The sequence below is a fragment of the Lepidochelys olivacea genome, assembly GCF_965140295.1.
Source record: "Lepidochelys olivacea isolate rLepOli2 genome assembly, chromosome: 14".
In the NCBI taxonomy this organism is placed as follows: domain Eukaryota; kingdom Metazoa; phylum Chordata; order Testudines; family Cheloniidae; genus Lepidochelys; species Lepidochelys olivacea.
In genome coordinates this window covers 41,459,580-41,482,680 of record NC_140424.1, presented here as the reverse complement: position 1 = coordinate 41,482,680, position 23,101 = coordinate 41,459,580, and the positions used below count along the sequence as shown (strand labels likewise).

Genomic DNA, 23,101 nt, shown 5'->3' with positions numbered 1-23,101 from the left:
GGTTACATCTTAAAACCCCACCTTTCCCACCACGGCTAGCCCTTCCCCACGCTTCAGGAGACGCTGGAGTAGATGATCCTAACCGTCCCCTCTAACCTTAAGACCTGAGGGACCCCATCCTGGAGCATCTTAAAAATCCCAGTTCCCAGACTCTGGAACAGGGGCTGCTTTGCTGGGCTCACCTTTCTCCCTCCGTCAGGTTGGCCGATGGGGATAATGAGCCTGGAGATCTCATTCCCGCTGCTCTGAGTGCTGCCCATGTGCACAAGACCCAGCTCAGCTCTTCCTGTATCCCAGGAACGTCTTCATCTTCTGGGATCATCATAGGAGCAGTGGGATGATTTAACGGAGTCCCTTAGTCATGGGGCCTTTCTCTCTCTTTTTTTGTTTCAGAGCCAGCGTCCTGGAATCGTCTCCTGGTGCGTGGAGTGGTGGCAGTGGTGGGGGAGCTAGTCTAACTATACCGATGTGGTTTTTGGAAAGGTAGGGGGAAAGTGTTTGCCTACTCGTGACTCGTCTTCAGGAAGCTGCTGACTCATCCCTCCCCGCAGCCTGGAAGTCCGCAGGATTCACAGGAATCTGAGCTCCCCGCAGTGTGTGACAGGGACGGGGTCCAGGCCCAGGGAACCAGAAACAGGAATCGAGACCCAGCCCTGGAGAATGGGGAAGGAGACCTGCTCATGGAGGACAGACGCTTGACCCAGGAACCCAGAGGAAGGGATCCATTAGGTGGGGACACGGGTGTGGCCCAGGAAACTGGAGTAGCATTGCCAATCCTCCAGGGTGACCGGGAGTCTGCAGGAATTCAAGATTAATTTTTAATTAAACATTATGGCATGTGATAAAATCTTCAGGAATCCGTCCAACTAAAATTGGCAACCCTAAAGCGGAGTGGGGGGGAGGGACCCATTAAATGGAGACAGACTTGGGCTGGGAAACCAGCTAGAAGAGCTGATCCTCTTACGGTGCCCCTCAATGGTGGGGACTAGACTGGGCGAAACTTTTCATCTAAACCAATTTAAGGTGAAAAATGCAGATTCAGCAGTTTGCGAATTCGTATCCGGTCTGCTGAATTGTTCACGTCCAGCCCCTCCCCCCAGTTCTTAACAAGTCAAAGCATTTCGTTTAGACACTTTCCAAACAAACCATTTTGATTTTTCAGCTTGAAACAATTTTTTCTTTAAAAATGTCCTTCAGTTTTATTTTAAAAATTCAAAAAGTTACAACCCTTGAAATGTTCCTGGGTTTTTGTTGTTGTTTTTTTTAATGCTTTTTGGTTCATCAAAAATTCGGAAAAATTTTAGTTTTGTTCAACCTGAAACCAGTTTTTTTCCATCTCTTTTTTGGAATTGCCAGCGACCAAAAAATTCTTTTTGCCCAGCTCCAGGGGCGGGTGAGGATTTTAGCGGTAATAGTGTGGGTCTCTGAGTCTCCTTGTTGCTCAAAGTTTTCTTACTGTAACAAACTAATTTGGGATGAAGGCAGGATGGGAAAAAGCTTCCTAAAAGTGTGGGGGCGGGGGCGGGGGGCTGGCAGCCAAACTGTGACCCAGCCCCTGTGCCACCCCTTCTCCTTGAAGTCCTGCCCCCTCAACCCCCCCCCTTCCCTGACTCCCCCCCTCATACCGCCTTTCTCGTTGAGCTCCCACTTCACACCGCCCCTTGCCCCCAAAACACTCCCCCCCTCCCTTCTCTCCCCCCTCGTCCAGTCGCTCACACTTATGGACAGTAAAAAGTGGTGGGCCCTGGTCTCCCCTGTTCCGGCACCCCTGGATGAGAGTGGGAGAGGATGAAGAACTCCTTTCAAATATAACTCCCCCCCCACCTCACAAAAGCACAATTTGCCAGCAACAGCAAAACATGCACCTAACCAACCCGGGCCAGTCACGCTGTGTTGTGTGTGACATCCCCATCCTGGAGCGGTTTATGTCTTTGAGAATGTGAACCCCGCAGGCCTGGGTGTTTCTCTACGTAATGTGACCTCAGTGCTCCTGATGAGAGCCATTGTTTGTAAATGTTTCAGGAGCAGACATATTTATCATTCATGGACAGACAGACATTTCTTCATAATTAGAACTGGTCAAAAATAGCGGGGGTGGGGAGGGTCATGAAAACTGAAGAAGAAACCACTTACCCCCCCCCCCGATATTCTTCAAACTTATTTGCAAATGTTTTTAATTATCAAGCTTTTGTTTAGTTTTGGTGGGAAAAACTCCACGTTCTCGCTCAAGTGGGCAGAGAAATCCAAAATTTTTTTTTAGAAAGGGAACTTTTTTCAAATGATCAATGTAATCCAAAGTGGCATTTTAGTTAAAAGGTTGCATTGTCAGTGTAAAATCATTTTGAACCAGATCTATTACTGTATAAGAAGATGAGTTTATTTTTTCATGCTGCATTGTTTGGGCTAAGTTCCAAGTGGTATTTCAGTTTTTGCCCAGCTCTTCTTTTCTTGCGTCTGCACCTCTCATAAGCTGTGGCCTTAATGTTGGCCCTGGAAACACTTGCGTGCTGTCCTAAATATAAACGGAACGGTAAACATCTTTAAAATCCCTCCTGGCCAGAGGAAAAACCCTTTCACCTGTAAAGGGTTAAGAAGCTAGGATAACCTCGCTGGCACCTGACCAAAATGACCAATGAGGAGACAAGATACTTTCAAAAGCTGGGAAGAGGGAGAACATCAAAGGGTCTGTGTCTGTCTGGGGGATGTTTCTGCCGGGGACAGAACAGGAATGGAGTCTTAGAACTTAGTAAGTAATCGAGCTAGATATGCGTTAGATTCTGATTTCTTTAAATGGCTGAGAAAAGAAGTTGTGCTGAATAGAATGAATATTCCTGTCTGTGTCTCTTTTTTGTAACCTAAGGTTTTGCCTAGAGGGGTTCTCTATGTTTTGAATCTAATTACCCTGTAAGGAAGGTATTTACCATCCTGATTTTACAGAGGTGATTTTTTTCTTTTTACTGTTTCTTCTATTAAAATGTTTCTTTTCAAGAACTGATTGCTTTTTTCATTGTTCTGAGATCCAAGGGCTTGGGTCTGTTGTCACCTATGCAAATTGGTGAGGATTTTTACCAAACTTTGGAGGTTTTCATGCAGGTCCCCACATTTGTACCCTAGAGTTCAAAGTGGGGAAGGAACCTTGACATGTGCATGTTTAACTTTAATGACTGCTGTGAATAATTCCATTTCAATGGGACAACTCTGAGGTCGGGTTTACGCTACGGCCCTATATCATCAGTGTAACTACGTCACTCATTTATTTAATTTTCTTTCTTTTATATGTGAAAGTTATTGAGAGCTGAAAGCAGGTAAAATACATGAACAGGTTCAGACAGTCCAAGTTTGTCAGTGCAAAGTGACAGCAGAGATGTGGTATCTGCGAGTTTTCCATAAGTCACTCAGGGTTACCCAGGATAACTTTGGGGATCTCTGTCTTGCATCGGGAATGTTCCCTGAAAGTGTCCAAACAGCTCAGAGATGCAGAACCATTCCCTGGATCGATTCTTATAGCTGTCTTCCCCGGAAAGCAGTCTGGCAAGTGTTCCTGTCAGCTCTTTGCTAAGTTATCTGCCAAAACACTAGATTTTTCAGGTGCCTAAGTAGCCCCTGGAATCATGGTGAAATTATCCTCCCCGCCACCACCAAAATTTGAAATGGTGCCCCTGAGTGCACGGTACCCTACCGTGCTCCCCCAGAGGAGCTGCATTAACAGGCAACTCTGCAAGTTATCTGCATGCCTCTGCAAGTGACCCCCATGCCTCTCCATTTCCTTGGTCACATGTATCCTGTCCCCTTGCTGGCGGCTAATCCAGAAAAAGAGGGAAAGAGCTCATCACTGCGACCACCTGAGGGATGTGTTGGGGTGAGATCAGCTGGTCAAAGCAGGCAATAGGGACAGAATTGGAGACTTGAAGCTCCTCGAGTGACCTCTGACCTTTCCAGACCTGCCCTTCAATCAGACACAGCCATTGTAAAGTTGAATGTGATAGTAACTAGACCCATTTTAAACCCTTCACCACACAAGACAAAGCCCTTAGGATTCATCATTAATCATTTATTTCTCCTCCCCTGGATTCCTGCAGCCCCCAGCCACCTTGGAGCTTTCCCTCGTCTCTCCCAGGCTGGGCTCACTTGATTGCAGGAGCTCAGCGGAGGGTCCAGCTTTGCTCTTTCGCTTCCTTTCTTCACGTCTTTGGGTGGCTGCATTTGCAACTGAGCAGCCTGATGGAAACACTGAGTCCTCTGTCTCGGCAGGCAGGCCCAGCCACCAAAGCCAAAGACTCCCTGAGAAGAGGCGGAGGTTCGCCTCAACTCTCAGGAGTGGAGGCTTAGCCCATAGGGTAGGGTTACCATTTTTGAACTTTCAAAAAAGAGGACACTCCGGGTGGGGGTGGGGGGAGTGGTAGCCCTGCCCCCTATCTACTCCCTCCCACTTCCTGCCCCCGACTGCCCCCCACAGAACTGTCAACCCATCCAACCCCCCCTGCTTCTAGTCCCCTGATCTCCCCCTCCCAGGACCCCATCCTCTATCTCAGCCTTCCTTCTCTCTGTCTCCAACTGCCCCCTCCTGAGACCCCCCCACCCTAACTGCCCCCCTAGAACTTTCCCCCCGCCTGTCCCCTGACTGCCGCACCCCCTATCCGCACCCCTGCCCCCTGACAGACCCCCGGGTCTCCCACACCTATCCAACCACTTCCTTTCCCGTGACTGCCCCCGCAGAACCTCCGACCTATCTAACCCCCCTCCACTCCCTGCCGCTGACTTCCCCCTTGAACCTCCGCCCCATCCAATCCCCCCTGCTCCATCTCCCTTGACTCCCCCGACCCCTCTCCCTGCCCACCCCCTGACAGGCTCCCCCCAGAATCCCTGACCCATCCAACCCCTCCTGCTCCCTGTCCCCTGACTGTCCTTGGGACCCCATGCCCCTTCTCCAGCCCCCCGGCTCCCTTACCCTGCTGCTCAGAGCAGTGTGTCTGGGGTGCGGAGCCAGACACAGTGCCGTGCTCCCCCACAGAGCGCGCAGCTCCCCCCCCCGCGCGCCCAGAGTGCTGCATTGGGAGGGAAATCCCGGCCCTTTGGAGAGTTTTACAAATTCCTCCCGGAGGGCGATTTAAAACCCAAAAAGCCGGACATGTCCGGGAAAATCCGGACACATGGTAACCCGACCACAGGGACTCCAGGATCTGCAGCTGCTGCCACCTCTATGGTGATTCCTCCAACTCATCACCAACCAGCTCTTCCCCATTCTGCCAGCCGGCCCCACGGTCTGACCGTGCAGGAGAACAGAAACCCTTTGGGACAGCAGGAGAGTCTCCTCAATGCCGCATGCTCTGCATGGCTTCCCGCGGTCAGCGGGAAACACGACTACCCTGTCCCAGGAGTCTCTCAAGGAGCTGCCGGCGCAGTCACTGGGCACCCACTCGTAATGGTCTCGGGCAGTGACATTGCAGAGGGAGCTGAGCAGACCGTCCCTTCCATGACTTCCTGAATTGCTGCCAGGACGGATTCTCCTCTGCACTAGGGAGAGTCCCCGAGGAAAAACAGCCATTGGTGCGGGAGGGGGCAAGATAAGCTCTCCCCCGAGCCCTTGAATAGCAGGCAAGCAGGACTCTGGGAGCCAGGGATCGGTGTGTCTTGCTGGGAGAGCAGAGCTGGAGAACAGAAAAGGGCACTGGAGGAACTGTCGAAAAGTCAGTGTCATGGCCGGGTCATGAGCAGCCAGACCTAGTGGTCAGAGGCAGGAGTCCACACTCACAAGGCAGGAGTCTAGAGTCAGCTGGGTCAGGACACTGGAAGAGCAGAAGCAAAAGACCAAATTGTGTTCAGCACCTCAAGTCAGATGAGTCACCCCAAGTCCGCATGCCAGGAAATCAAGCCTGGGGAGCAGGAACAGTTAACACACGGTCCAGAGCCGGGGAGGAGCTCGGGTGTTCAGACAGCTCCTTGTTCCTGCTGCTGGCTTAAAGAGGTCCCGGGGCCGATTAGCTGTTCTGGGACTCTGCCAATAGGTTCTCAGGGATGGAGCCTCAAATTGGGTCTGGACTTCGTCAGTCCTAGGTAAGCAGTTTTTCGGCTTCCAGGTGGCGTGCTGGAGGGTGTCTGCTCCCAGGAACCCTGGAGACCTGGGTTAATGACCCGGGGGTCATGACAGTGACTGATCTCTCCCCGCTCAAACCTCCTGCACGAAAGAGTCTCCAGGGTCCCAGACGCATCCTCTGAGAATAAAAAAACACAGTCATGAGGACAAATAGGACATGGAACAGGAGCCCCCACTTTGTTGCAACAGCCCCAAGTGCCCGGAAGAGTGGATGGTTCTTACCTCCAGGAGATGCCTGGGATCTTCCATCTAAGCCTCACTGGGACCCCTGTTTCTTGGTCTGACGGGATGAGATCATCTGTCCCCACTGCTCCCTGCACTGGGCTGGCTGCAGCACACATCTGTGTAAGAGGCTGGACCAGAGAGATGTTACAGTCAGGGTCCAGGCAGCCCGGAAGGAGAACAGAGTGTCTGAAACCAGAAGACGAAGCAATCAAATCAGCGGATTCGACAGAGAAGTTTTCTACCCTACAGGGACATCAATGAAGGTCTGTTAGGATAGCTGAGATGTTAGTCTGGAAACTGCTAAGGCAAAGATTGGGACTTGTTAAGATTCAGTTTTAGTCACTACAAAGTGTGTTGTGTTTTGTTTCTCTGTTTGAAATTTGCCTCTTTCTCTTCCTTAGTGTCACTTAAATCTCTTCTTTGTTACTGTGCTTCCAAAACCACCTCAGCGTCGTGTGTTCGAGTGAAGTGTGAATGTCCAGACTACCCAACAGGCTGAGCTGTGCCCTGTCCCTCTGAAGGTAGCGAATAATTTCTGAGCAGTGCTGGGCCCGGAGTCCAAGGGCAGTTCACCAGACATCTCCTGTGAAGCCCAAAGAGACCAAAGGAGCAGGAGAGATTCAGGCCCCACTGACCCATGGGAACTTCCCACAGAAGAGGCTACACAGGGCTCCAGACACAGCCAGCAGGATCCCTCCCACAAGCTGGGCCATGTCCTTCCCCTCCCAGCCCCACAGCTTCCTCCCCACTCCAGCCTCAGGAACCCCTCCCACCTCCCTGCTCTCCCCACCCACTCTCCAATACCAGGCTCTTTCCAGAATGGAAGCAGGTGCGTACCAGAGTTCACTCACCGCTAGATGCTGGCCAGGCCTCGTGTCACCGCTTTCTCGCTGGGCTAGCAACCCCGCTGATACTCACGCTTGCAGTTTGTTGGCTGGGAACTCAGCCCTCCAACCAGGTGACTGGCCTTTACTCCACTCCTTCCTGGGTTGTGCTCCTTCCAAACAAAGTCCAAAAATGTCTTGAACAGAAACAAGGCCTTCCACCCTCCTGGGGAGCTCTTCCTCGGCCTGATTTCGGCTTGGCCTGCCCTTCTTGGGTTTCTATGGTCTTCTGTGTCCCCTTCCTTAGGGACGGTGAGAGAACCCAGTCCTACCCTGGACTCCAGGTTTCGGCCCAAGGCTGTCTACTGAACAGCTCGCTCTGCTTCTGTACTTTTGCTGCTGTTTCCCCTTGTTTCCTCTCAGGTGGGGCTCACTTGGTCATCAACTTGGCCTAGCCCCAGGCTTGGCAGCCACAGGCCAAGTCACCCTGTTAGATACCCTCCTCTTTCAAATCTGGTCCAGCCTGGCTGACAGGTTTGCTGAGGGGATGGTGAAACCCCATTGCTGATCAGAAGGAGGTCAGTCTGTTCTCTAGGAGCTGAAGGTCCATTTGTCCTGCTGCGGGAAGTGGAGCTGGAGAGCGGAGATGTTATGTGAAAGAGACTGCATGATGGAGTTGGAGACTGAGGGATGGGAGCCTCCTCCCAGAAACGCTCCCAGGAGAACAGGTTGGAGTAGGAGTTCTCTGGGGAGCCTCTTCCTAGGAAAAAAACAAGGGTGGCACATTGATGGAGATGTCTCTGTCGCAGGGATGGGGGAAGCTCCCAGCCAGGCTATGCAGCAGGGATCCCATTTCTCCCCCAAGAAACCCATATGCCCAAAGAAGTCAATGGCTCTTACCTCCATGAGGGAGCAGGGTCTTCCCTCTCAGCCTCTTTGAGAACTACCACTGATTGGTTTCCTCGGACAAGGGACCTGTCCCCACTGTTCCCTGAGGTGGCTCAGCTTCTGACTGCAGCCATCTGGGAGGCTGTCACACACCCCAGGGCCTAGAAGTCACGGGGGGAGGAGGCTCCTCTTCATGTCACACTCTGAGAGCCCAGAGAAGGGCCAAAGGAAGAATAAAGAGCAGGAGATGAAGCTAGCCCTGAGCCTCTGTCCCATCCTCACCTCCTCAAATGTGGAGCTTCCTGAGCTTCAGTTGGGCAGACAGTCTGTAGCCCTGACCCAAAGGTACTTCTGCGCCATATGGGGCAGGAAGATCTCTGCCTGGGAGCACGGGGAATGGGCTGGGGGTGAGATGAAGGAAAGAGGGGAGGGGTATGGGTGTGAGGGAAAGAGCTCCTGCCCCAGATGAAGGAATTTGGGGGGGCCGAGGGAAGGACCCAGCTCCACAGAGAGGGGAGAGAATTTCTGTGAGTGCCAGGGGCCTCCATTTCCGCTTCCACTAGCCCCCCATTTACAGTGAGACAGAGCAGTACCTGCAGCAGGGAGCGGGACTTGCTGAACAAGGAGGGGAACCTTTCAGAGCATCAGATGAGCCACAGCCCTTGCAGCGCCTCGGGCATCTGGTGCAAGTGCCTGATGATGTGAAGCTGGCCCATGACCTTGGCTGTGACATCCTTGTGCTGCAGGGGAACGAGAACATGTCAGAGACGGAGACACTCCCCAGGAATCAGGGAGGATTAAGGGCACCTGGAACCAGCACCATCATTTCCACCCAGCAGCTGCTCATGTCTGAGTGGTGGATTCACCCTCCCGACCCCCAAGATGGAGACTTGCTTTTCTCTCTAGTAACCTCCAGTGCCAACCCCCTTCCTTGTACGGTGAGCTCCTGCCACCTCCCCATCAGTGCCCCTGACAGCTGTTCCACCTCCAACCCACCTGGGGACACCGCTCAAGTTCGGAGAACCCTCTCCTCCACCCCTACCTCCATCCCCACCCAGGTAGGGCAGGGAGGGGGCTCTAGCAGGGTGGCGGGGGGCAGGAGGGATTCTGGCAGCAGTGAAGTGGGATGGGGAGAGCTTGAGACCTTTCCCCAAGTCACCCCAGTGACAAAAGCTGAAGCCACAGGATGGCAGTCCTGGTGAAGGGGGCAGGTCAGCAGCCCCTGCTGACTGAATCCTCCCAATCGCTCGAGAGCGGATCCAGCCCTACCAGCAGCAAGACCCGCTTCCCACGCCCATGTGCCTCAGCCCTTCCTGGTCAGTCACCATCTCCAGTCAGTCCTTGGCCTCCCAGGCTGCCAGGGATGGGAGCAACTCTCGATGGTGGCTCAGGTGACTTGGACACTAGGCCATGGGGAAAATGGGTGCAGCTCTGTGGGGCAGGAAAGGTTCCCAGAGGGCACTTAGGGGACTCTCCTGTCCTTCCCAGGAGTGATAGCAGAGCACCACATCCTAAGAAGAGAAGTCCATGAAGTCCAGAAGTCCCCACTAGGCTCCTTGCTACCAGGCCAGCAAATGGCAATCGGATGGGAATGAGGCCCTGGGCCCCACCCCAAGCTCCTGAGTCGATTGCAGCTGCTTACCGTGACCCCCATCAGTTGCTGGGCTTCCCCCAGGAGGGAGTAGACGAGCACCAGCCCAGCCTGGCTGACACGCAGCAGGGGGTCGTGGATGGCCAGCACAGCACCAAAGCGTCCAGTGGCTCTTTCGGGAGGGCAATTTCTGGCAGGGGCCAGGATGGGCTGGAAATGGATCTCTAATGTGTGTGAGCAGGCCCACTCTGCTGTGCAGGGCACAGAGATGACAGGGGACACTGTGTTGCTTCCAGCAGAGAGATCTCCTGCATCTCAGCGGCTAGAAGAGTATGTGTGTGTTGGGGGAGGCGAGGGGGATGGAGGTGACAGACCGAAGGTCTCTTCACCCCAGCTTAGTGATTTTTCTCGTCGCTGGGAATGGCCTCTGCAGCTCCTTGGTTTCTTCAAGGGGAATCCAACCTGCAGCCTGACAAGGACAAGGAGACTCATGGCCCAGTCCCCATCCCAGACACTCCTCGGAGACTTTTCTTCTGCTGCAGCAATTCAGCTTGTGGGAGGAGGGACAAGCTCACACAGTCTCTCTCACGGGGCGTCTGTGGAGCAGCGTTCTGCAGATGCCCTTGTCGATCCAGGAGTCACTCCAAGGCCTCCTCTGTGATGTTGTGGAAATCACCCATTTCACCTTTGACTCCAGTCTGGGGGCACTGTGTTACGGTGTGTTCGAAGGTTTGGATATTCTCTCCACAGTTGTGAGACGGGGATGGGGGGTGGGGTCGATGTCTTTGATTTTCTACTTGTGCAGCAAGTAGCCGCAACTTGGGTCAGTGACAATGTGTTTCTTTGGAACAGTGGCTGAGGTCCAGATACTCTGCCATTCCCTGGCTAGGTCTGGAGACATGAGGGGGGCGCATGTGGTCTATATTGGCTCTGGAGCTCACTATGTCCCCAGGTTGGGGCATTCTCCTTCCTGACTGGCAATGGAATTGGGCAAAGCCCACCTCCTTTCTCTTCCTCTACAGAGTGCAGGGAATGAAACAAGGGTCTGATCAAGCAATCGTGACTGAATGACCCAGGGCTCTCCTCTCAAACACTTGGGGATCAGCCGGGGGAAAAGGAGCAGAGAGACACCTATAGCCGTAATCCTATTTTAACTCACCCACCCGGGGATCCTCCTTATGCCACGTAGCAATGCATCCATGTAAGACGCTCAAATCACGGCAACTAGCGAGGTTCCAATGTGGGACCTTTCGCACCAGCCTGTCCCACTGGTTGCTGGATGAGGAGCTCTGAGCTGGAAATAAGGAGTGGGCTCTTTTCCTGTCTCCAGGAGGCATCCACTGCAGGGAACCCAGCCAGCCCCACTCCCTGAGCTGTGTCATGCCCTGGCACAGTGCCCTTACCTCCCCCACTCTGGCTGTATTTTTGTAGCCCAAGAGCCTGCTGTCCTGGTGCCAGTCATAGCACCAGAGATCTTCTGCGTCATCTTCTGCGTCATGGAAGAGCGAGAGAGAGAGATCTTCTGCGTCATCTTCTACGTCATGGAAGAGCGAGAGAGAGAGAGAGAGACTTTTCTCCTCATTCTGGTTGCAGTTTCTGTGTCCTTCCAATCCCATTGGTGGCTCCACAGTGGAGTGGAGAAGAACAGAGGCAGAGAGAGACTTGTCCTCCAGCTGGGGTCAGTCGGAGAGAAATGGTCTGGGGTCCCATTATCCACCTGTGGTCACTCTCAGTCCCCTCTTGGGTTCCGTGTCCCAGCTGGGTTCCTTACCCCTCTGTCGGAGCAGCAGCTGGTAGAGCTGGTAAGTCCCCTCCCTGGCCTGCCGGCTGATGTCCTTGTCTGGATCGCTGACAAATAGAGCCAGCTGGGCCACATGGTGCCCCATCTTAGGGAACTCGGCTGAGATCTAATGGAAGGGAGAGGAGAGGGGACTCCATCAGCATTTTCCTGTCAGCTCCCTGTCCCTGTCCCTGTCTCTTCTTGCGTCTGGACCTCTCATAAACTGTGGCCTCAATCTCGGCCCTGGAAACATTTACGTGCATGTTTAACTTTAATGACTGCTGTGAATAATTCCATTTCAATGGGACAACTTTCAGGTCGGGTTTACGCTACGGCCCTATATCGGTGTAACTACGTCACTCATTTATTTAATTTTCTTTCTTTTATTTGTGAAAGTTCTCGAGAGCTTAAAGCAGGTAAAATACATGAACAGGTTCAGACAGTCCAAGTTTGTCAGTGCAAAGTGACAGCAGAGATGTGGTATCTGCGAGTTTTCCATAAGTCTTTCAGGGTTACCCAAGATAACTTTGGGGATCTCTGTCTTGCATCGGGAATTTTCCTGAAAGTGTCCAAACAGCTCAGAGATGCAGAACCATTCCCTGGATCCATTCTTATAGCTGTCTTCCCTGGAAAGCAGTCTGGCAAGTGTTCCTGTCAGCTCTTTGCTAAGTTATCTGCCAAAACCCTAGAGTTTTCAGGTGCCTAAGTAGCCCCTGGAATCATGGTGAAATTATCCTCCCCGCCATCAGCCAAAATTTGAAATGGTGCCCCTGAGTGCACGTTACCCTACCGTGCTCCCCCCAGAGGAGCTGCATTAACAGGCAACTCTGCAAGTTCTCTGCATGCCTCTGCATCATCATGAAGATGATGAAGTACTTTCCAGTCCATTAGTAACTAAGGAGGATGTTCAACACCATTTGCTAAGGATAAACTTTTTTCCATCAGCAAGTCTGAATAACTTCCAACCCAGAGCTCTTAAAGAGCTTCCTGAGGAGATCTCCACCCCAAATATTAATTTTTAATAATCGTGGAATAACAGTGAAATTCCAGAAGGCAAGTGTGATGACCTGGGTAGCTATAGGCCACTTAGTCTGACATCAATACTGGGCAAAATTACAGAAAAAATTGTTAATATAATTAATAAATAATTAAAGAATAGGAACATAATTAATGCCAGTCAACATGGCTTTATGGAAACTAGGTCTTGTAAAAAAACAAACAACCCTGATTTCATTCTTTGAAGAAATTAAATATTTAGTTGATAAAGATAACTGGGTATATGTAATATGCTTAACACTTTTTAACTGCCTGGTATTCTGGTAACATTTTACTGCATGACAGTCTGGTAAAAAAATGAGCACTATACAATATCAATAAAGCACACATTAAATAAATAAAGAACTGGCTAAATGACAGATCTCAGGAAGTAGTTGTCAGTCGGGAAATCGTCATCAAATGGAGGTGTTTCTAGTGCGGTTCCTCGGGGATTGGGTCTAGAGCCCTCACAATACTCAACATTTTCATCAGGGATCTGGAAGTCAGTATAAAATCACTGCTGATCAAATTTGAAGATGGCACAGACATTGACCGAGTGGTCAAGAATGATGAGGACAGGGTCGTCATCCAGAGTCATCTTGATCGCTTGGTAACCTGGGCCCGTTCAAACGTAATGCATTTTAATAAGGCCAAATACCAGGTTGTACATTGAGGACTGAGGAATGCAGGGCGTAACTAAGGAAAAGGTGGCCCAGAAAGCAGTGATTCTGAAAAGGATTTAGGGGTCATAGTGGAGAAACAACTCAACATGAGCTCCCAATGCGAGGCTGTGGCAAAAAAAGCGAATGGGATGCTTCATGCATAAATGAGGCAGGGGCGGCGAGTTGTATGGGCCCATGGTGACCGTGCTCTAGGAATATTCAGAGCACGGGGGCCCAGCTCCACCAATGTTCGGGGCTGGGTCTCTCCCCCTGCCCTGCCTGCCGCTCCCGCCGCCACCACCAGAGGCACAGCAGGGCTAAAGCGGCTTCCTGCCCGCCCTCACTCCACATGACGCACCACTCCTGGAAGCGGCTGGCACGTCCCTGCGGCCCCTTGGCAGGTGGTGGTGTCTCCGCACGCTGCCCCTGCCCCAAGTGCCAACTCTGCCATCGGAACTGTGGCCAATTGGAGCTGCGGGGGCGGTGCCTGTGGGCAGAGGCGCACGGAGACCCCTGGCCCCCCTGCCTAGGAGCCGCTGCCAGAGGGGTGTGGGGGTCACTTTATGGAGCCGCCAGAGGTAAGCACCACACCCCTCTCCCGCATGCCAATCCCATGCCACAGCCCTCACCCCCTTCCCCACCTCAACCCCCTGCCCCAGCCCGGAGCCCACACTCCGCACCCAAACTCCCTCCCAGAGCCTGAACCCCAAACCCCCTCCCGCACCCAACCTCCCTCCCAGAACCTGCACCCCAACTCCCTCCCAGAGCCTTAGGCAGGTATGTGTGTGGGGGGGGAGAGACTTGGACCCTTCCTGGGCACCACCAAAAATTATACAAACCTGCTGCCCCTGAGCATCAGCATGGAGATGAATTTACCTCTGCATACGGCATTGGGGAGGCCAATCCCCGAATATTGGGTCCAGTTCTGGTAGCCACATTTTTAAAAGGATGTTGAAAAATGGGATCAGAGCCATAAAAATAATTTGAGGGTTGAAGAAGGTGCCTTGCAATGAGAGATGTTACAGTGGCAGGGGTTCTAGGAGGTGGTGTGTTTATGCTATGGTGGATTTTAGGGGGTTGCCACTGATTCTGGGAGCTGGGCAGTTGGACTGTGTGGTTACAACTCTCAGAAGATGGTGGTAGATAGGAGGCAGGTGAACGGGAAATGACAGACAGAGGGGATTTTCCCTCCTAGACAAGGGATTTTTGCCACAGACACAAAGAGTTGGCAGTTCCGGGATGTGCTCCCTGTGGCACACAGGGTTGGGAAAAGAACACCTCAAAGAAGATTCCCAGGTGGACTCAGAGTCCGTTAAAGGCTATTTTTACTCATGACTCAAGACAAAGGACTCTGGGAGCTTGAGAAACTAAATTTGACTTTATTCTTTCTAAGCCAGAAATAAAAGCTAAACTCTCCTCCCCACACCCAGTACCCAGCTCAGCACGGAGCATTTTGGCCCCAGCCCAGCACGGTGCTGTTCCCACTTCCCGCAGGCATCAGAAACGGAGCAATGTTGTACAGTGGGCAGAAAAATGCAGAGGATCCATTAGAGATGCCGGGATTCAGTCACAGAGAAGCAAACGCTTTGAGAGCTGGAAAGCCAGGGAGCTCGGGTTAACGGGAGCCAGAGAACGGCGCGGCACCTCCAATCCCGGCTGAGGGTTTTATCCCCCTGGGATGTCCTTGGCATGCGTGGGGCGAGTGTGACAGAGAGAGTGAGTCTCTGTCATCTCAGTAAAGGACACTGTAGAGAGGGGGTATTTGTGAGAAGCTTGGTTCACGGACTCCTCATTGCTCTCCAGTCTCAGTGATGGACGTCAGCTGGCCTCAGGACCAGCCAGGCTTGTTGACTTCACTAGTTTCTTTCCTGTCTCTGCTCAGTCTCATCCTCCCAGAAATCACTGATGCGCCCAAATCACTCCACAAGCAGTGTCATTTGTAGCCCTTTGGGATTCAGGGACAGTTTCACCCAGTGATCACAAGCTAGTTCCTGTCTCTCTCTGGCTCCTATGTAGCAAGTTAACAATTCTCAGCCTCGGCTGTGTGGCTCTCCAGAGAAAACCCTGTAGTTTCCCAGCCCTTTATCTCTCTCCTGACTGTATCTCCCGTCACTCCAGGGATCAGGCAGGAACTTCCTTCCCTGTTTCAGTCCCTGTCTCTCAGCCTGCAACTCTCACACTGGCCCCATCAGTGTTTGTGCTGATGGTGATGTATAATAATCATTGTTCAAATAACACTAAGATCTCATGGCAAAGGGTCGGAAAATGGTACAAATAAACCAAGAGCATTCTGGCAAATGGTCATTTGTCTTTTGGAGTCCCCACTAAATCTGCACTACATCCTGTAAAACAAAACTAATATACTACTAGGTGACCAAACGGCCTTCAGCAAATAGAGAACAATCCACAATACAGGGTGGACTATAAGAAACTTTCAGGTTCATATATAGTGACATCCCAGAGCATGTTCCAGTTGATTCAAAATCAGGAGAACAGACTTACCCATACTCTCCTCTGAACTATCGACACCTGCTTCATTCGGCGCCTTCTTATGTTGTCATGCTGGTTACAAAAGTTTTAACACCATCCTAATGAAAGGAGAAAACCCAAATTCCCATCTGATGGAAACTGGAATTTAAGCTCAGAACGATCACAGAGTGTGGGGGATTCATTTGAATTCTCCCCCCAGGTCTGCAGCCCACATGAGTCTGACTTAGCATGAATGAAAGCAAAGATATGTGCAGGGGCATTGGATTTTTTAAAATAAACTAAGGCCAGTCCTAGGGATGGAATTGATAGAATTTCTCTCCTGTGAGGAGTCTCTAATGTCAATTCCACTTGAAGCATTTTCCACATTAAAGATATTTAAGAGGTCTATTCCCTGTCTGACTTTCCTGATGCCTGATACAAGCTGACCCCAGCTGAAGCTTCTCCCATATTCAAGGTTTCTTTCCTCTGTGAATTCTCTGATGTCCAATATGGGTTGATTTCCGACTGAAACTTTTCCCACAGTCAAGGCATTTATAGGGTCTCTCTCCTGTGTGCATTCTCTGATGTTTAATAAGGGCCGTGTTGTCAATAAACCTTTTCCCACAGTCCAGGCACTTATATGGTCTCTCTCCTGTGTGAGTTCTTTGATGTGAAATTAGATTTGAGTTCCAGCTGAATGTTTTTCCACACTCGAGGCATTTATAGGGTTTCTCTCCTGTATGCGTTCGCTGATGTGAAATTAGGTATGAACTCTGATTGAAACTTTTCCCACAGTCCAAGCACTTATAGGGTTTATCTCCTGTGTGAGCACTCTGATGTGAAATAAGATCTGAGCTCAGAACAAAGCTTTTCCCACAGTCAAGACATTTGTAGGGTTTCTCACCTGTGTGGGTTCTCTCATGCCTAATAAGATCTGAGCTCTGAATGAAGCTTTTCCCACATTCCAGGCATTTATAAGGTTGTTCTCCTGTGTGGGTTCTCTGATGCCTAATAAGGTTTGAACCCTGATTGAAACCTTTCCCACAGTCAAGGCATTTATAGGGTTTCTCCCCTGTGTGGATCCTCTGATGTGAAATAAGGTTTGCGGTATGACTAAAACCTTTCCCACAGACAAGGCACTTATAGGGTTTCTCGCCAGTGTGGATCCTCTGATGGGAAATAAGATTTGAGCTCTGACTGAAAACTTTCCCACAGACAAGGCACTTGTAGGGTTTCTCTCCAGTGTGGACCTTCTGATGTGAAATAAGATGTGACCTCCGAATAAAGATTTTCCCACACTCGGTGCATGTGTTTTTTTTCTGCTCTCTGGGCATTCTCTGCTGGGCTGTGGTTTCCTTGAGGTCCTTGCAATCTCCACCATGATTTCTGGGTTCACACGTTTTCTTCCCTGGGTTGCATCCCAGAAGCCTCTCTGACCTGCGCTGATTTCCACAGGCTTTTCCTGGTTTACGATTCTCATAAAACTCCCCCTCAGATCTTCCCAATACTGTTTCCTGCAGACCCACGTCCTCACCACCTTCCCACTGTGGATTCTCCTTCTCATTCACCATCTCAGCACCCCCTGGAATACAGAGAGAGAATCCAGACAGCAGTCATCCCTCGTGCCGGGGAGAAAGGAACGAAAGGGGAACAGCAAAGAGGGGAAACAGAACACAACAACTGCGGGGAGACTGAGAAAGGGAACATTTACTAACCCTTCTGTAATTTTTCCTTCTGTGAAGTGGGTCCCTGGTGCTCCATGATCCATTAAAACTGGGATGTTCCTGATCATCGTCTGAGCATAATGGAGCTTCATTCTTTTACACCCTCTCTCTCTCTCACTCTAGCTTCACATTGTGCTGCACCAGGGACAACAACGGCACCCCAGGGTGAAGCCAGGAACAGAGGTTTTAAAAATAAAGAAAAAATGGAGCCTCCATACTTGGACGAAATAACCTAGTTCTAACAGACAACACAGAGCACCAGGGGCCCACAAAGGAGAAACTGGATTCTGCCTCCACATCCCTTCCAAACACCCTGGGGGAAGTAAAGTCGGGGAGGAAGCTCCTGACAGATTTCGGTCAGCATGGGTGAGTGACATCTGCCCCAAGAATGGAACTGGTCCCAGGAGGGGAGGGGAAAAGAAGAGACGTGAATGAATACAGACAGGACAATACAATGCTTCTGCCACCTCAAAGGATGCAGGGATGGAGATGAATTAGGTCTCCCTTGTGTTTCAGACTCTCCTATCCCATGGCTGGGGGAGTGGAGATCAAAGTCTGTCAAACAAATTGTCAGGACTATGAGGTCATTCCCCTGAAATCACAGGGTCTGTCTGCACAGCTGCTGAGAGGTGTAATTCCCAACTTGGTGGATGGACAAGAACTAGCCTCTAACAATGGCAGGGTGGCCAAGGCAGCATGGGCTGTGGCTTGGATTAGCCACCTGAGTACAATCCTGCCCTGACCCTGGGCATGTACTCAGGAGGCTAGCCCTAGCCACTATCTTCCTGAGCTGGGAATCCCACCTCCCAGATGCCGTGTAGACGTAACCTAAGGGACTTGGGAAGAACCTGAGCAGAAGTCAAACTGGCCACATCATAGACACCCCCCCCCCCAGCTTCTAATAACCATGGGGACAGAAATCCTTTACCCAGCGAGGTCACCGTCTCGTAATTCTCCTGCATGACGTCCCTGTAGAGGGCTCTCTGAGTGGGGTCCAGCAGAGACCCCTGCCCCTCACTGAAATACACAGCCACCTCCTCGAAGGCCGGTGCCCCTGAAACAACAAGAGTCCCCCACTCAGTACCTGCTGCCCCAGCCACAATCCTACCAGTCCTGGGGCTGAAGGGTTAATAAAAAGTAAGTTCTGTGGGGGCCAGAATAGCAGCATCCCACCTCCAGCCTGCTCAGAGCAGCCAAGAGGCTTCAGAAGGGGAGAGATTTCCTTGTCCCTCCCAGCCGGTGGAGGAGGGCAGGGTCATCTCATTTATCACACACCTACTAGCCAGAGGCTGATACAGGAGGCAGAGCTCTCGAGCAGGGTCCAAGGACAGGAATCCCAACCCCTTCCCCATTCCCAGCAGCTGGGGGTGAGGGGACGGGGCCTTTCCCCTGGGCCTCTCCCCTGGGCCTCACTGGTATGTGCCCCCTTCAAATTCCAGAGCAGCGTCTGGCTAATGGGTTCAGGCTCCAGCACTGGGAGTCTGGTCCGTTTTCCCAGCCCTGCCCAGGGGGTTTCTTTCCCATTCCAGAAATGGAGGAATTTCCATCCCCACAAAGGGCCTGTTCTGAACATTATGCCACAGACTGAACGTGTCCCAGCAGGTTTGCCCCACTCTGTCACCACCTCCCTGACCCTGTGTATTTCCTGCTCCAGCCCTTCTAACACAAACCCACCAGCAGCCCCCTGAAACTCCCCTCTCTGAAAGGGTTTCCCATCCCCCAGCAGGATGTGTTGTAGTCACTGGGATCTGGCAGTCCTACCCCAATGGGGAGCTCCATTTTCAGAAAAGAGTGAAAGTTCATACAAAGTTACAATCACCTCTAAGAACAAATGTTGCTAGGAAAAGGTACCCAAAGGAGACAGTCTGGGTCAGCACAAACAGAAAGGTCCAAATAGTCATTGGAGGAGTGGATCTGAAACCTGGATCTCCTAAAACCCAGGTGAGGGCTCTACCAGAGGGCTGAAGATAATCTCACTCTTTCTCGCCCAATGCATATGTATTTATTCATACATGGTGGAACAGCTTTAACGGGAGAGACTGAGGCCTGGTCTACACTACAGAGTTAGATCGACGTGAGGAGCTGACATTGAGCTAACTCTGTGAGCATCTACACTGAAATGTTGCTCCCACCGATGTAGGTCGCCCAGTATATGGAGTTAATAACTCCACCTCCATGAAAGGGGCATCTCTCAGGTCAATGTATTTAGGTTAATGCAGTGTTCATGCAGACACTGCTTTGCTTACATCACCTGCTGCTGCCTTCGTCAGCCTGAGCCCTGCCGCGCGGGGCTAACAGCTGCAGTGCCTGTGTGGGACTGACAGCCGGAGCCCCACTGCCCAGGGAGTGCTCCAGCACCACCGACAGAAGGAGTGTAATGTGGACGTGAAAAGCCGGTTTAATTACTGCGGTAGCTGTAGGTCGACCTAATTTAAGTCGATTTAATTTTGTAGTGTAGACATGCCCTCGGAGAGACGTACCCTGGAAAACCCCATAGTTTTATGCATCAAATTCCAGGAGAGGGTTCTCAGCTGAGAATGACCAAGCAGAGATAGCCACCTAAGTCCCTTTGGGGGGTGGGGCATCTGACTCGCTCCTCTCTTCAGCATTTTAGGACAAGAAGCAATGGGTTTAAATTGCAGCAAGGGAGGTTTAGGTTGGACATTAGGAAAAACTTCCTGTCAGGGTGGTTAAGCACTGGAATAAATTACCCAGGGAGGTTGTGGAATCTCCATCGTTGGAGATTTTTAAGAGTAGGTTAGACAAACACCTGTCAGGGATGGTCTAGATAATACATAGTCCTGCCCCGAGTGCAGGGGATTGGACTAGATGACCGTTCGAGGTCCCTTCCAGTCCTACGATTCTATGATTTTCTATTGGCTAGCTCAGGCACTCCCCAGTCAGCATGCTGTGTTTTGTAGATCCCGTTTTTAGGTGCTTAGCTCTACCCAGGAATAATAGAGGGAGCCTGGGAGCCAAACTCAGGTTGTGGTTCCCACTGTGATTCAAGGCACCTAAACCTTAGGTGCTGCTACGCTGATCATTGTAATACCTAAGTCCCTTTGTACATGTAGCCCTGGGTGATTTTCCCATCACTCTCTGGGAGACACTAGTCCCCTAGATGAGGGAGGCTCCTTAAATATGTAGGAAACAATTTGCGTCTCAGATATCAGGGGGAAAGTTGATCACTGGGGAGTTTAATTCCCCATCCACCCAATCTCCATTTGGTGTCATGGATTTTTAAGGCCAGAAGGGGAAGAGACCATTGAATTTAGAAAGTCTAGTCTGACCTCCTGAACAACACAAGCCACAGCAATTCATCCAGTTACTCCTGCACCGAGTAGTTCCTTGTGTTTGACTCAGACGCCTCTACCAGAAATCCACCCAGTGCTGACCTCAAGAGATGGAAAATCTACCACTTCTCGTGATAGATTTTCCCAATGGTCAATCAGCCTAATTTTCAATTTGAATTTCATCTGGTTTTCAGCCATTCTTCTTCTTTCTGCCTGGCTCTGCTAGATTCAAGAAGCTTTTAGAACCCGATATTTCTTTTTGTAATCAAATCAATGACCCATGGCAATATTTCCCCTCCAAAACTGAGGAAATCTTATATATCCCTAAATCACACTGTAAGAAGTTCTCAAGCAGCATATTTCTTACTTTGTCTAGCTGTATATTTTGATTATTATTAATGGAAATACAGTAAAAGCTGTGTTGTCCGGCACTTTTATCAACCAGCAAGCTCTATTAACTGGCATTTCTGATCTCTCCCAATACAAATCTTCAATCTAGTAACCGGGTCAAGTATACTGCCCAGGAGGTTATGCAATTGCACATTTTGCATTCTGTTTTTATGCCAAAGAGGCAGAAGACAAGTCAGCAAGAGGATATCAGGGATTTATTCAAAAAAGCAGCTTCCAGGGTGTGTCATAACAGATTCAGCCCAATCTCCTACACCTTCTACGTCTACAATGATAATTGATGTCGATGATGATGACCTTGAGGCACTGCAAGATCCTGAAGTGCCTTCTGAATCATCCCAGAAAGATTAAATTCTGTTCAGTATCGTTTTAGTGTTGTGTATTTTTAGTGATCTGGGTGTAGGCCATGCGCTGCCCAGAGTGATAGGCAGTGTCATTAGATAACCTGCTGTATAGAAAACTTTCTCTGTATACACCTACGTGCTTCAAGAAACCGACCACTCTGCAGTGCAGTACCATGACTGGATTGGTGAGTACCTGTCTACTGTTTTATACGGTATTCGTTTTATTGTATTCTAATTCTTTGAAAATTAGTATTCTGTGGGTAAGTATTACTCCCAGTGAACGGGAATATTTGATTAACCGGCACCCCCCATTCCCCCAACATGCCGGATAATAAAGCCCTTATTGTACTTTCTCATCCGTTTGTGTGTGTAAGGTGAAACTGGTCTTTACCCCCTAAAATCTCATCCTTCCAAGCCTAGGTATGTAGAAGAGAAACAGAATCTGAGCAGACTGATCTCACTGTAACCCCCCCACAGGACACCAAGAGCAGGTCATTCAGGCTGCCTGGCACACGTGCGTTAGGAGACAGTGTGAGCGGGTCACACTCGGGGCTCTTCAGGAGAACAGGATCCTGCCCCCTTTCAGAGCAGGTGTCTCTGACGGAGCAAACAGGGCCCCAGCAGCCGTTCAGGGCTGGGGAGATTCACCCACCGCTGGGGCACGAAGGGGCCTGTCTCAGGGGAGGGAGGGGCTCCGAGTTTTGTAACGGGGTTACAATAAATCCCCCCCCCCCACGACTCCATTTCAGTCTCATTTCTCTCCCCTCCCCGACAACCCAGCCCCAGGGACACAACAGGGAACCCGCCCTGGGGCCCGCCCATGCCCCCCCCCGGCCGCTCTCCCCCCTGCCCGAACCCCCGCGCTGGCCCCGGGCGCAGATCCTGGGCAGAGCCCGGGCAGCGACTCGCCGCTGGGGCCGCAGCTCCGGTCCCTCCGCCAGGCGCTTCCCAGCCAGGGAGCAGCTTCCCGGGGCGGCGGGAGCCGGGGCTGCGGGGCCGCTTGTGCAGAGTCACTGTCCTGCCCGGCCCCGGCCCCGGCCCTTTCCCCGGGTCCCCCCATCACCTGCGGGCTCCGGCTCGGGGGCTGGTGCGGGCCGAGCCCGGGGCGGAGCGGGGCGTTAGCGCCGGTCTCTCCCCGCACAGACCCCGCCGGGGAGCAGCAGCGGCTCGGCCCGGCCCCCGGCTCGCAATGGAGGAGCTGACCCAGGAAGATAAACAGAGCCCGAGCGTGGGCAGGCTCCTAGGAAGGGAGGATGCTCAGTACCAGCTGCTGAAGCCGCTGCCGGGACTCTGCCCGCCCTTGGCATGACACTGAGTTTTTTATTCCTTGTAGAGCCTCATCATTCCCCTTCATGAACACCCTGCCGATGGATGCCGCTGTGCTACTTAACTGATATTTTTAACAGCAAATAATCATTGAAAGTATTAATAGTTCCTAGCAGCTTCAGTATTCATGACTCACCATGTTTCTAGCAGAGCACTCCCTGTTTGCATTGCAACATTCGTTTTAGTTCTATACTTTTGTTCCTTTTTTCATTTTTTTTTTTTTAAATACACAGGTTTATCCTTTGGGATCATGTGATATTCAGGCTGACGGATTTCCAGGTTTGTTGTCTCCGATGAAGCGAGCTGTAGCTCACGAAAGCTCATGCTCAAATAAATTGGTTAGTCTCTAAGGTGCCTCAAGTCCTCCTTTTCTTTTTGCGAAAACTTCTTCAGTTTCCTCCCATGCGGATTCCCTTTCTTACCTGTTATTTTGCCTCC

At 51.2% G+C, this 23,101-nt stretch overlaps 1 protein-coding gene across 8 annotated transcripts in view; it reads right to left on the bottom strand.

Moving 5' to 3' along the window:
* Positions 1-22,548, bottom strand: part of LOC311530898 (uncharacterized protein) — a 36,893-nt gene extending 14,345 nt beyond the window's left edge. The window contains exons 1-8 of one of the 8 annotated variants that reach the window (XR_014714108.1): positions 22,401-22,548; positions 18,221-18,346; positions 15,602-17,150; positions 8,625-8,771; positions 8,044-8,234; positions 7,157-7,903; positions 6,317-6,505; positions 4,892-6,212 (exon numbers count right to left, since the gene is read on the bottom strand). Coding sequence is in view for 1 of the 8 variants with exons in the window: in XM_084647921.1 (XP_084504047.1) it covers positions 16,039-17,150; positions 18,221-18,254 (1,146 nt within the window). In the remaining 7 variants the exon portion in view is untranslated. Of the gene's footprint in view, positions 1-4,891; positions 6,213-6,316; positions 6,506-7,100; positions 7,904-8,043; positions 8,235-8,624; positions 8,772-9,685; positions 11,530-14,463; positions 17,151-18,220; positions 18,347-22,400 lie in introns of those variants that run through there. The other 7 variants (XR_014714109.1, XR_014714110.1, XR_014714113.1 and 4 more) reach the window with 7 other exon arrangements.
* Positions 22,549-23,101: the final 553 nt, after the last annotated feature.